Source organism: Pelecanus crispus, chromosome Z (genome assembly GCF_030463565.1).
Source record: "Pelecanus crispus isolate bPelCri1 chromosome Z, bPelCri1.pri, whole genome shotgun sequence".
NCBI classification, from domain to species: Eukaryota; Metazoa; Chordata; class Aves; order Pelecaniformes; family Pelecanidae; genus Pelecanus; species Pelecanus crispus.
In genome coordinates, this window is record NC_134676.1 from 13,682,688 (window position 1) to 13,695,905 (window position 13,218).

Below are 13,218 nucleotides of genomic sequence, written 5' to 3' on the forward strand. Positions count from 1 at the left end.
AAAAACCAAAAAAGAAAAGTCTTTTTTCTTCCAGTTTAGAGTGCCCTAGGCAAGAACATAGTTCCAAGCTGCTGTACAGAAAGCTGGCCCGGCTGTGAACACTAAGCCAGAAAAGCTCCTAGACAATATTAGTTGTTCCTGAGTTTTGAAGCAGGTCATAGAATCATAGAATCATAGAATCGTTTAGGTTGGAAAAGACCTTTAAGATCATCCAGTCCAACCATTAACCTACACTACCAAGTCTACTCTAAGCCAATCAAGGGTAGACTAGACTAAACCATGTCCCAAAGTGCCACATCTAGATGTTTTTTGAACACTTCCAGGGATGGTGACTCCACCACCTCTCTGGGCAGCCTCTTCCAATTCTTGACCACCCTTTCTGTAAAGAAATTTTTCCTAATTTCCAACCTAAACCTCCCCTGATGCAGCTTAAGCCCATTTCCTCTTGTGCTATCGCTAACTACTTGGGAGAAGAGACCAACACCCACCTCACTACAACCTCCTTTCAGGGAGTTGTAGAGAGAGATATAAGGTCTCCCCTCAGCCTCCTCTTCTCCAGACTAAACAACCCCAGTTCCCTCAGCCGCTCCTCATCAGGCCTGTGCTCCAGACCCTTCACCAGCTTTGTTGCCCTTCTCTGAACACGCTTCAGCACCTCAATGTCTTTCTTGTATTGAGGGGCCCAAAACTGGACACAGCATTCCAGGTGCGGGCCTCACCAGTGCCGAGTCCAGGGGGACAATCACCTCCCTGCTCCTGCTGGCCACAGCATTCCTGATACAGGCCAGGATGCTGTTGGCCTTCTTGGCCACCTGGCCACACTGCTGGCTCATGTTCAGCCAGCTGTCTACCAACACCCCCAGGTCCTTTTCGGCCAGGCAGCTTTGCAGCCACTCTTCCCCAAGCCTGTAGCGCTGCATGGGGTTATTGTGACCGAAGTGTAGGATCCGACACTTGGCCTTGTTAAACCCCACACAGTTGGCCTCGGCCCATCGCTCCAGCCTGTCCAGGTCCCTCTGCAGGGCCTTCCTACCCTCCAGCAGATCGACACTCCCACCCAGTTTGGTGTCGTCTGCAAACTTACTGAGGTGCACTCTAATCCCCTCATCCAGATCATCGATAAAGATATTGAACAAGGCTGGCCCCAAAACAGAGCCCTGGGGAAATGACAAAGGTCATGACAAAGCCTTACGCTGAAAACAAATCCAGGATATATTTAGAAAACACTTTTTTCTAGACAAAGGTGGAAAAAATTGGGTTTGGCTTCCAACCAACACCATTCTGTTGTACTTTTTTCCTTTTAAGGTCAATGAACTTAGAGCAAAATAATCCATTTTGATAAATACATCAAAGTTCAATGTCCAGTTTTACAACAGTTTTTGCTCCTTGCTTTGTCTCCCATCTTACTGCATTTCTGGCATCTTCAGTTTGCTGAAAATCCCTTTCCCCTTTCCTCTGTAGTTTCCATGTTCCTTCTCTGTCTCCTGATTAATTTATTCTTCAGTTGCAAATGAGCTGCCACTGACGTGGAAGGCACTGATATTTATTCCTAATAATTTCTAAAAAAAAACAAACAAAAAGACTCAGAGCAATCAAGCTATGCACACAGCTCATTTGTGCAACCATCTGGTCTTCTCTGGAGTACTTTCCTTGTCTTTAGTTATGTATACATACTGCATTTCCTTTTAAATTACTCTAGAAGCCCTTTGGGGCACAGACTGTTTTGCTACATGCTCTAGAATGCAGCCCACTGCCACCACAACCCTGTGCGAAGCCTCTGGACATTGCTGTAATAAAAGAACAAATTATTTTTCTCCTTCTCCTGCCTTTCTTTGGATTGTTTCTTGCTCTTCCAGGCTTCTGCAGACAACAAAGGAAAACTAACAAGTGGTTAAAGAGAAAATGCGACCATACCTCAGCGGAACACTACAATAAAAAAAAGAAAAATATATTACCACAATCTGAATCAAGCCATTTCAGGGTTGTTTTTATCTCTTGCATATTCTTCCCAATTTTATCATCTCTAGTATCTTGTAAATTGCTGACACTTCAGCACAAATGCAACTTGAAGTATGTGAATTGCCCTATTAATTCTAATGGAATCAGATCACATATTTCAAGCTACAGACATGCTAAGGTGACACCCCTTCCTTCACTGTTTTCAAATGGCTCTGAATGAGGGTTCAGCAGTTTTCAGGTTTAAATACCAAACTCCTAGCAATAAATTATCAGAGCTTACTACAGAACCTATCTTGATCAGCAGTAACAGTGCATGATTAACTATTGCACGCAAAACGTTTTTAAAAAGTCACGGAAGAGAGTAAGGTGCTCCAAAGACAGGAAGTCCCAGAATTAAGATTTTATCCTATTGCACCTTCATGGTCAATCTTACATTACATTTAGTTATGTAGATTTTCTGTGGAGTTCTTCCTCATTTGGTGCAGGTAACAGATGGTACTGGTGAGCCAAGTAGTTAATTGCCCGGCACCATGTTTACCACACACACTTCAAAAAACTTCCTCTGACTGAAAGTTTATTCTTAAGTAACTGGAGTTTTTGATGGTGCATTTTCCTATTTCCATTCTAGGATACATACATGTGCCTTAAACACTCAAACATGAAAAACTTCACATGGAAGCACATGCACTCTTGTCTCTTCATGGTCCCCTCTGAGGACTTCTGAACTGTGGCATCCCAGCCGAAGGGGAAGAAAGACAAAGCAAGGACAGCAGAACACCTACCATCCATTTGTCTGTTCTGGTACCGGATGCCCCAGAGCAGGTCCTGGACCACACAGAAGGGAGCAGCACCCAAGCTTTGCCAAACTCTATTTATCTTGGAGCTTCTGCTGCCTCCTCATACTGCACGGGCATAACCAAAACTGGAGGTGACTGCTGAGCACACATCCAGAGTTGACACAACAATCTGAGACCCAAACACGCAACTTCTAAGTTGAAATGATGAAGCTGTTGGATGTCCCAACTATAAGCTAAAGAGTGGAGAGCACTGCCAGACAGACTTAGCTTTGGGCAGCTTGTAAACAAGGCTTTCTTTAGACCACACGTACAGAGAGATGCTTGGCAAAGGAAAGGATACAGGGAAGAAAACTAGTAGGTAGCTATGCTGACTGTGGTGAAAGACTGGGACAAGTTGGTGGAAACTGAAACCTGATGGGAGTCGCCACCCAATACTTGCTCCTAACTTCTGCTTTCTGATGGCATTTACCACTACAGCAACTGAGTGGTTCTTAAATATTAATGCATCACATGGTCCCTGCAAAGTGACAGAACTGTCTTATCCAGAGGCAGGCATGGCATGGAAAGAATGTGGTAACAAACAAACAAACAAACTGCATTATTTGGGTAAGTAATTTGTGTAAGCACTAATCTTTGTGACGCTGTCAAACTAGAGAGCAGTCTGTATGGTGAAAGCGTAACATCAGTTTTCAGCTGCAGCTGTGAGCGCTCAGCTCTTCTGCAATCCAGCCTGTGACAGAAATAGGGAGAAAATCTGATACTCTCAGGTGGCATTCAGCTGCCCTAAATGAGATCTATCTCTTCCTCCCACAGACCTCCAAGGTCTGTAACAATTAAGGCGGGCCCCAACAGCTTTGCCCATTTTACAGTGCTCATCTATACCTAGATGATGTGTGCTGAATGAGGTGTGGATCCTGTTGAAAAAGTAGTAGCATGGGATTTTGGAACCAAAGCTTACTATAATTATGCCTATGGGACTGAATGTTCCTTCCCTCCCACCATACTGTGTCACCCCTAAAGAAAGACTGTCTTCTTTCACTGTATATTTGTATAGCATCAGGCACAGCAGATACCAACAGGGCACTGATTTTCACTCTGTGTATTACAAGGGAAACAAGACTTCCTATTCTTATTATGCTGTTGGAGTGTACTAAGCAGTCTGAAAGCAGGACAATACAGTAACAGCAGATAAAAAGCAGGAGATCCCAAGTACTTGTAAAGTAATCTATTTATAGTTACTCTGTTCAAGTGCATAGTCAGGTTAAAAATGCTCCAGGCAATTTTCTTTACAGGGGAGAGCAAAACTTTTATTCACCACACTGTAAGTAGTTAAAATCTCACTCTTTGTCCTCAAGTAGTATCTAGTGATTTTTATCATTAACACCTACGGAGGTAAACACCTGCATACCAAAGAAACATATAACTGGAAACCATATTCTGCAGCGTAATGTGGAAAAAAGCATGCGTTTATGCTAGTCTCGTTGCACTCCTACTAAGCAGTATCACTCAAGTTCTACATGAGCGTTTATATGACATTATAACTCTCAACTGTTCAGTCATCTTTATTTTGTTCTGAGTCAACATGTGGCATACATGTATTGCGAGTTTTTCAGTATTTTATTTGTTTTGCTCCAGGTTCTTTTAGTAGAAAGTGTGGGAAAGATAAACATAGACCAAATCAGCTAACGAACAAGAACGTTAAGACTTGGACTTCTCAGAAGCCTGTCATTTAAACGGTTTATAATTAACTTCCTGAAATGGATTAATGGGATGAGATCTGGTTTGTGAGAGTCACAAACCCTATAGTAATGTTAGTCTTTTCCTGTAGCTACTGTTTGATAAATTATCTAATTCTGATTTAGTGGTCTAGCAGCTACTTTCATGGTAGCATGTTTTCCATCAGTAGGATTTGGCAGATCATAGGAGGGAGGGCTATGCAAGAGAACATAGTTCTTGTTTTAGACAGGACGTTCCTATGAAGAAACTGATTTACTGTTGGGAAGTGCGAGATCATCTATTAGTTTTCAGTCCCGTGGCTGCAGCCCTAACCAAAGGTCCCCTGCAGTGTTGTGTTTAACAGCGCTGTCCTCAACTCTAGCACAGAATTTACCCAGCTCTCTACAGAACACTTGGTCTGCAGCAGCTTCATGTGAACTCTCAGTTATCCTGTATCATGCCGTACTGGACAGTCACATCTTCTTCCAACACAGATTTTCTTCAGAACCAACAAACCACCAAACTGCACTAAGTGCTGGCTTGCATTGCAGATGTAACCATCTATCTGGATTACAGGTGACACGTGCCATACCAAGTAAATACCAACTAAATCCCATGCTGGGACTACAGCCTCGAACAGAGACCAGATCTACAAAATGAAGGGCTTGAGAAGGGTGGACAGGAGTTCATTCTTTGCTGCCATCTCTTCCAACAGAAGAACTCAGGGCCACCAACAGAAGCTAGTGAGAGCCACGTTCAGTATAATTAAAACAAGGTGGTGCTTCACACAGTACGCATTAAAGCTGTGGAACTTCTTGCAGAGGAAGTTGTATATGATAGAAGTTTTACAAGGTTGCAGAGGGAGGCTGGACAAGTACTTGGAAGAGAGGTGCATTGGAGGTTACTGGTTAGACAAGCCATAAAAGCCTCTGGTAATGCCTTGAATTAAAACCAGTTGGAAGTTGAAAGAATATTACAAAGAGATACAAAACAGAGGGCCCAATATGTCGTCCAGACCCATCCCACAGGGAAGTCTGCTGCCTCCCTGGGGCCCAGGTTAGGGACGTTACTAAGAAACTCCCCAGTCTGGTACTGGCCTCTGATTATTACGCACTGCTGGTTATGCAGGTTGGCAGTGATGAGGTTGCAGAGAGAAGTCCTAAAGCAATCAAGAAGGACTTCAGGGCTCTAGGGCAATTGGTTGCAGGATCAGGAGCACAGGTAGTGTTTTCCTCTATCCTGTCAGTGGCAGGGAAGAATGCTGAAAGGAACAGGAAAACTCATCTGATTAACAAGTGGCTCAGAGGCTGGTGCTGTTGGTGGAATTTTTTTTTTGATCACAGGGAGGTTTATACGGCACTGGGCCTGCCAGCAGCAGATGGAGTTCGGCTGTCTCCAAAGGGGAAAAGGATTCTTGCTCATGAGTTGGCAGGACTCATTGAGAGGGCTTTAAACTAGGTTCAAAGGGGGAAGGGGATATAACCAGGCTTGCTAGAGAGGAACCAGAGGGTGGCATGGAAATGTTGGGGCTGAAATCGATAGCCCGGCTCAAGTGCATCTACACCAATGCACGCAGCATGGGCAAAAACCAGGAGGAGCTGGAAGCCATTGTGCAGCTGGATAGCTACAACTTAGTTGCCATCACAGAAACATGGTGGATGGACTCTCATGATTGGAGTGCTGCACTGGATGGCTACAAGCTCTTCAGAAGGGATAGGCAAGGAAGGAAAGGCAGTGGGGTGGCTCTGTGTGTTAGGAAGAGTTTTGATTGTATAGAGCTCAACAGTGGTGATGATAAGGTCGAGTGATTACGGGTGGTGATGAGGGGGAAGGCCAACAAGGCAGACATCCTGCTGGGAGTCTGTTATAGACCACCCAATGAGGATGAAGAGATAGATGAAGCATTCTATAAGCGGCTGGCAGAAGTCTCACAATTGCTAGCCCTTGTTCTCGTGGGGGACTTCAACTTGCCGGACATCTGCTGGAAATTAAACACAGCAGAGAGGAAACAGTCTCAGAGGTTCCTAGAGTGTGTGGAAGATAACTTCCTGATGCAGTTCGTAAGTGAGCCTACCAGGAGAGGTGCCTCGCTTGGCCTGCTGTTTACAAACAGAGAAGGATTCGTGGGAGAATGTCATGGTCGGTGGCCGTCTTGGGCTTAGTGACCATGATATGATAGAGTTTTTGATTCTTGGCGGTCTAAGGAGGAGGGCCAGCAAAACCGTTACCATGGACTTCCAGAGGGCAGACTTTGGCTTGTTCAGGACCCTGGTTGGGAAAGTCCCTTGGGAGGCAGTCCTGAAGGGCAAAGGGGTCCAGGAAGGCTGGGCCTTCTTCAAGAAAGAAGTCTTAAAGGCGCAGGAGTGGGCTGTTCCTATATGCCATAAGTTGAGTTGAACCGGTGGGGAAGACGACCAGCCTGGCTGAACAGGGAGCTTTTGCTGGGACTCAGGGAAAAAAGGAGAGTCTACCACCTATGGAAGAAGGGCAGGCAACTCAGGAAGAGTACAGGGATCTTGTTAGGTCCTGCAGGGAGAAAATTAGAAAGGCAAAAGCCCAGCTAGAACTCAATCTGGCCACTGTTGTAACACATAATAAAAAATGTTTTTATAAATACAGTAACAACAAAAAGAGAGCGAAGGAGAAACTCCATCTTTTGTTGGATGCGGGGGGGGGGCATTGTCACCAAGGATGAGGAAAAGGCTGAGGTACTTAATGCCTTCTTTGCCTCTGTCTTTAATAGCCAGACCAATTATCCCCAGGGTACTCAGCCCCCTGAGCTGGAAGACAGGGATGGGGAGCAGAATGGAGCCCTCATAATCCAGGAGGAAGCAGTTAACAACCTGCCACGCCACCTGGACACTCACAAGTCTATGGGACCAGATGGGATCCCCCCAAGAGTACTGAGGGAGCTGGCAGAGGAGCTTGCCAAGCTACTTTCCATCATCTACCAGCAGTCCTGGTTAACAGGGGAGATCCCTGATGACTGGAGGCTTGCCAATGTGATGCCCATCTACAAGAAGGGCCAGAAAGTGGATCCAGGGAACTACAGGCCTGTCAGCCTGACCTTGGTGCCAGGGAAGATTATGGATTGGTTCATCTTGAGTGCTCTCAACAGGCATGTGCAGGTCAACCACGGGATCAGGCCCAGCCAGCATGGGTTCATGAAAGGCAGGTCCTGCTTGACCAGCCTGATCTCCTTCTATGACCTGGTGACCCGCCTGGTGGATGAGGGAAAGGCTGCGGACATCATCTACCTGGACTTCAGGAAAGCCTTTGACACCATCTCCCACAGCATTCTCCTAGGAAAGCTGGTGGCTCATGGCCTAGGCAGGCGTGCTCTTCACTGGGTAAAAAACTGGCTGGGTGGCCGAGCCCAGAGAGTTGTGGTGAATGGAGTTAAATCCAGTTGGCGACTGGTCACAAGTGGTGTTCCCCAGGGCTCAGTTTTGGGGCCAGCCTTGTTTAATATCTTTATCGATGATCTGGAAGAGGGGATCAACAGTGCCCTCAGTAAGTTTGCAGATGACACCAAATTGGGTGGGAGTCTCAATCTGCTTGAGGGTAGGATGGTCCTGCATAGGTATCTGGACAGGCTGGATCAATGGGCCAAGGCCAATTGTATGAGGTTCAACATGGCCAAGTGCCTTAGGGTCCTGCACTTCAGTCACAACAACCCCACGCAACACTACAGGCTTGGGGTAGAGTGGCTGGAAAGCCGCCTGGCCAAAAAGGACCTGGGGATGTTGGTTGACAGGCAGCTGAACATGAGCCAACAGTGTGGCCAGGTGGCCAAGAAGGCCAACAGCATCCTGGCTTGTATCAGGAATAGTGTGGCCAGCAGGAGCAGGGAAGTGATCGTCCCCTGTACTCGGCACTGGTGAGGCTGCACCTGGAATACTATGTCCAGTTTTGGGCTCCTCAGTACAAGAAAGACACAGGTGTCCAGAGAAGGACAACGAAGCTGGTGAAGGGTCTGGAGCACAGGCCTGATGAGGAGCGGCTGAGGGAACTGGGGTTGTTTAGTCTGGAGAGAAGGACGCTGAGGTGAGACCTTATCTCTCTCTCTCCAACTACCTGAAAGGAGGTTGTAGTGAGGTGGGTGTTGGTCTCTTCTCCCAAGTAGTTAGCGATAGCACAAGAGGAAATGGCCTCAAGCTGCATCAGGGGAAGTTTAGATTGGATATTAGGAAAAATTTCTTCACAGAAAGGGTAGTCAATCATTGGAAGAGGCTGCCCATAGAGGTGGTGGAGTCACCATCCCTGGAAGTGTTCAAAAAAACGGTAGATGTGGCACTTTGGGACATGGTTTAGTGGGCATGGTGGTGTTGGGTTGATGGTTGGACTGATGATCTTGGAGATCCTTTCCAACCTTAATGATTCCTAGTTTTTACTTTCATTAAAAAATAACCCAGTCACCAAGCCAGGAAACATGAAATTATGACTCTACCCTAAATTGGTTTAGTGGTGGACTTGGTAGTGCTAGGTTAATGGTTGGACTTGATGATCTTAAAGGTCTTTTCCTACCTAAACGATTCTATGATTCTAATTTATGCTTGCCTTGTCTGTACTCTCCCTTAGGCATGTAGGCCCTGCTGGGAGCCAGAACAGGGATTTAAATAGACCCCTGGTCAAACTGCTACAGTCATTCTTCTGTTATTAAGAGAAAAATAAATATACAAGACTCTAGAACTAAATACGTATAGGTTTCCTGCACTGAATTTTGTCAGTATTTTGCTGTCTTCAGAAGGATAACTAGTGCTTTCCTCTGCATTGCAGAATGAGCTTGAGAAGTATCACTCAGGCTGGCAACATTCGAGAGCTTTTCTGCCTGGCCTGAAGAAAAGCCTGGCTCACACGTCACATAATTCTACAATCTGCCCAATAAGGGACAAATTCTGCTCCCTCACTTTTAAGAGCAGGTCTGAATAATGCAGTCATTTAGAAAAATGGGATAAACTGAGCTCATTTGGAACTTTGGAATAAATAGCACAGATTATACATGCTATAAATAAAAAACACCCTCAGCTCTTAACTAGTCAACTAGTTAATAAGTTTCATCTACTGTCAATTGATTTCCTAGCGGTCTATAAAGAATTATGAAATGCTGGTAGTCTATGCTTTTAACAGTCTTTTAGAGAGACTGCAAGCGCAAAGACATAATTCCCAGAGGAGACATCATATTCTGTTGTGAAGATACGTGGAAACAACTAATAAAACCAACAGCCATGCAGAATTTTTTACATTAAAGCTTCATGAAATTCACTGCTGGCAAATGTAACACGATGCACTTTAAGGGAATCATTGTAATGACTTTGATTGGATTCTGATTTAACTAGAATTACCAGAGAAAGACTGGTACACCATTGCAAACAGTGTGATAAACAATTTCTCAAGACAATGAAAGACAAAACCAAGATGTTCCAGTACCTAAGCATGAAACTAAAACCAATATTGATCCCTTCCAGCAAATCTGTGCCTATTTTACAAGCCCACAGTTCTGCTGTCACCTGGAATGTTAGTCTTCCTTATCCTGCTCGCTAAAATGCTAGAACAGAAAAAATAGAGATGGTGACGAATTAAAATAATGGAATGGAAATTCCAAAAAAAAAAAAAAGGAAAAAATTATTCCCATGTGATCACAGAACAAAGAAAGCTGCACTTCGCTGAGAGGAAAAAAATAAGACGGGACATGATAAAAAGATGCCAAATAACAAGTGTTATAAGGAAGCTATAATAAGTAGAGTTATAGAAGTGGGCATTTCCACTCAACCTCCCTCACAAAAAGGACAAAGGAGTATCAAAAAATACTGAAAAACAGCATCAAAAGGCTTTAAAAAACCTCTCTGCAAGTTAAGTTTTTGGAACACACAGTAATAAATCGTCACTCGAGCTAAGACAGGAATAGGATTTTTAAAATAAATACGAATTTTCTATGTTTTTCAGGCACACCTGCACCTAAGCTGAACAAAAGAAGTACCTATACAGATGAGAGAGCAATCTCATCTGCCATTCGCAGCACAGACTGCTCAGTAACTTGCATTCGAAACTTCTTAGGGCAGCTCACTCCTAATCTGTCCATTACTGGGTTTCTGCCACCTTGCTCTGAAATGCTTGGGAGCTCTCACTGTGGCAGGCATTAGTGGCCACACTAATCCGGTATTAGAACCAACATTTTGCTTTGAATAAGGCTGCTATTCAGCATTACCAGAGCCCTCCCAGTATCCATTACCTGGGTGGACAGTCCTTTTTGTAGCATTTCTTTTGTCGCCCATTTGGCTGTGTTGCTGGGTCGCAGAAGGAGTTTTTGATCGCTCCACTTCCCTTCCGCATGCAGTGGGCAATCTGGCGCTGCACCCCTGCAAGAGAAAGACACAAAAAGAATTAACAGTAAGCCATGTAGGCTGGGGATGAGCTGTAGAAATCCTCTAGCATGGGGAGTACGCACTGGTGGTACTCCACATCCCAGAATACAGTAACAGCTGTGAAAGTCAGTTCTGGTGAATGTCAGGGCTAAGTCAGGTATGAGCATCCTTTAGCCTTTAGAGTTGAAAAGGTGTTAAGCAGAGCTCTTTTGAATCAGATAGCTCAAGCAACACCTTAGAAAGCACTTTTCTTAATCTCAATTTCGTTGTCAACCTCAGAAAGGGCTCCTGCAGGCCCTGAAGCAGGTTTTAAGGGCTAAGAATGGTTCTTGGATTACTCACAGATAAGGGGCAACTCAGCAGCATCAGGCTACTCACAGCAAAGGTATTTTTGCTGATCTTTTCTTTGTACTTTTGGGAAGGCTGTTTAAGCAGAATATAAACCAAAGAGTATCAGCAAAACTATAACCTTCTGACTCTTAATGCTGAATTACACTTTTAAGAAGTTTTGGTACAAATCTTGACCAAAAATGATGATGCCCTAATAGAAGGGAGAAAATCTTCTGTTTTCTAAATAACTAATACACAGCACACATCACAAGAGGAAAAGCACAGTAACAATGAGAGACACAGAGACATCCTGTACATACAATTTGGGTTATTTCCTAACAGCTCCACTTACAAAAACTCCCATGCATTTAATAGAAAGAAACACTGCATTACCCTAGTGCGAATCTAAAGAAAGCCAGTTTCCAGGGCCCTGCCTTCCACACAGTTTTGCAATAATTTGAGGTAGGTCTTGTGCTGCAAACCCAGTGTAAAAAAAGTATTGCAATATTACAGTTCAAAAGGTTGTAGCTAGACTGATATACAGGCACTAAAATAGTGGCATTAGGCCCACACAAATCCCAACGACTAAAAAGACTGAAGAAACCTTGTTTATTAACTCTCATTAAATTAACTGTGCTATTAATTCACAGCAATTAATATGCAGATGGTAGGTCACCGTACCTCTGTGACTTTTATGCTTCTCCTGGGAAGCAAAGGGCCTAACAGCACTGTTACTATGGTGTCAAGGAGAAGTGTTAGGCTATTTCACAGAATATTTAGGAATCAAGCTTTTCCTTGCCTCACACCTCCTAGTAACTAGCGTGGGAAACTATCTGGAAGATAAGAACAGTAATCCACACATAATAGTACTTGGGAAATATGAAAATACTCCTCTATACAACATATACTTATGTTCCTCTATACAGCAATGTCCCCATATATGGCAATTAAAACATATTTCCTAAAATTTCTAGCATTATGGTTATCTTGCTTTAGGGTAATTTCACAGCATTCAAATTCTTTTTCCTTCCAAAATTTAACAATCTATGTATAAAAATAAGTAACAAAAAAACAGAATACAAACTCCAATACTAGGAAATCCAAAGCTGTGGTGGGTTGACCCTGGCTGGATGCCAAGTGCCCACCAAAGCTGCTCTATCACTCCACTTCTCAGCTGGACAGGGGAGAGAAATTATAACAAAAGGCTCCTGGGTTGAGATAAGGACGGGGAGATCACTCAGCAATTACTATCACAGGCAAAACAGACTTGACTTACGGAAAATCAGTTTAACTTATTACCAATCAAAACTGAGTAGGGTAATGAGAAATAAAATCCAATCTTAAAACACCTTCTACCAACCCATCCCTTCTTCCCAGGCTTGACTTCACTCCCCATTTTCTCTACCTCCTCCCCCAAGCAGCGCAGGAGGATGGGGAATGGGGGTTGCAGTCAGTCCGTCACACCTTGTCTCTGCCGCTCCTTCCTCCTCAGGGGAGGGCTCCTCACACTCTGCCCCTGCTCCAGCGTGGGGTCCCTCTCACAGGAGACAGTCCTCCATGAACTTCTCCAACATGAGTCCTTCCCACAGGCTGCAGTTCTTCACGAACTGCTCCAGCGTGGGTCCCTTCCCCAGGGTGCAGCCCCTCAGGAGCAGCCTGCTCCAGCGTGGGTCCCCCACGGGGTCCCCAGCCCTGCCAGCAAACCTGCTCCAGCCTGGGCTCCTCTCCCCACGGGGCCACAGCTCCTGCCAGGAGCCTGCTCCAGCGCGGGCTTCCCACGGGGTCACAGCCTCCTTGGGGCACATCCCCCTGCTCCGGCGTGGGCTCCTCCCCGGGCTCAGGTGGATCTCTGCTCCCCCGTGGGCCCCCATGGGTGCAGGGGCACAGCTGCCTCAGCAGGGGCTGCACCAGGGGCTGCAGGGGAATCTCTGCTCCTGCACCTGGAGCACCTCCTGCCCTCCTCCTGCACTGACCTTGGGGTCTGCAGAGCTGTTCCTCTCACATATTCTCACTCCTCACTCCAGCTGCAGTTTGTGGGTTTTTTTTTTTTT

At 45.2% G+C, this 13,218-nt stretch overlaps 1 protein-coding gene across 1 annotated transcript in view; it reads right to left on the reverse strand.

Moving 5' to 3' along the window:
* ADAMTS12 (ADAM metallopeptidase with thrombospondin type 1 motif 12) overlaps positions 1-13,218 on the reverse strand; it is a 172,328-nt gene that overhangs the window by 21,427 nt on the left and 137,683 nt on the right. The window contains exon 17 of the mRNA XM_075726476.1: positions 10,705-10,831. Coding sequence (XP_075582591.1) covers positions 10,705-10,831 — 127 coding nt within the window. The remainder of the gene's footprint in view (positions 1-10,704; positions 10,832-13,218) is intronic.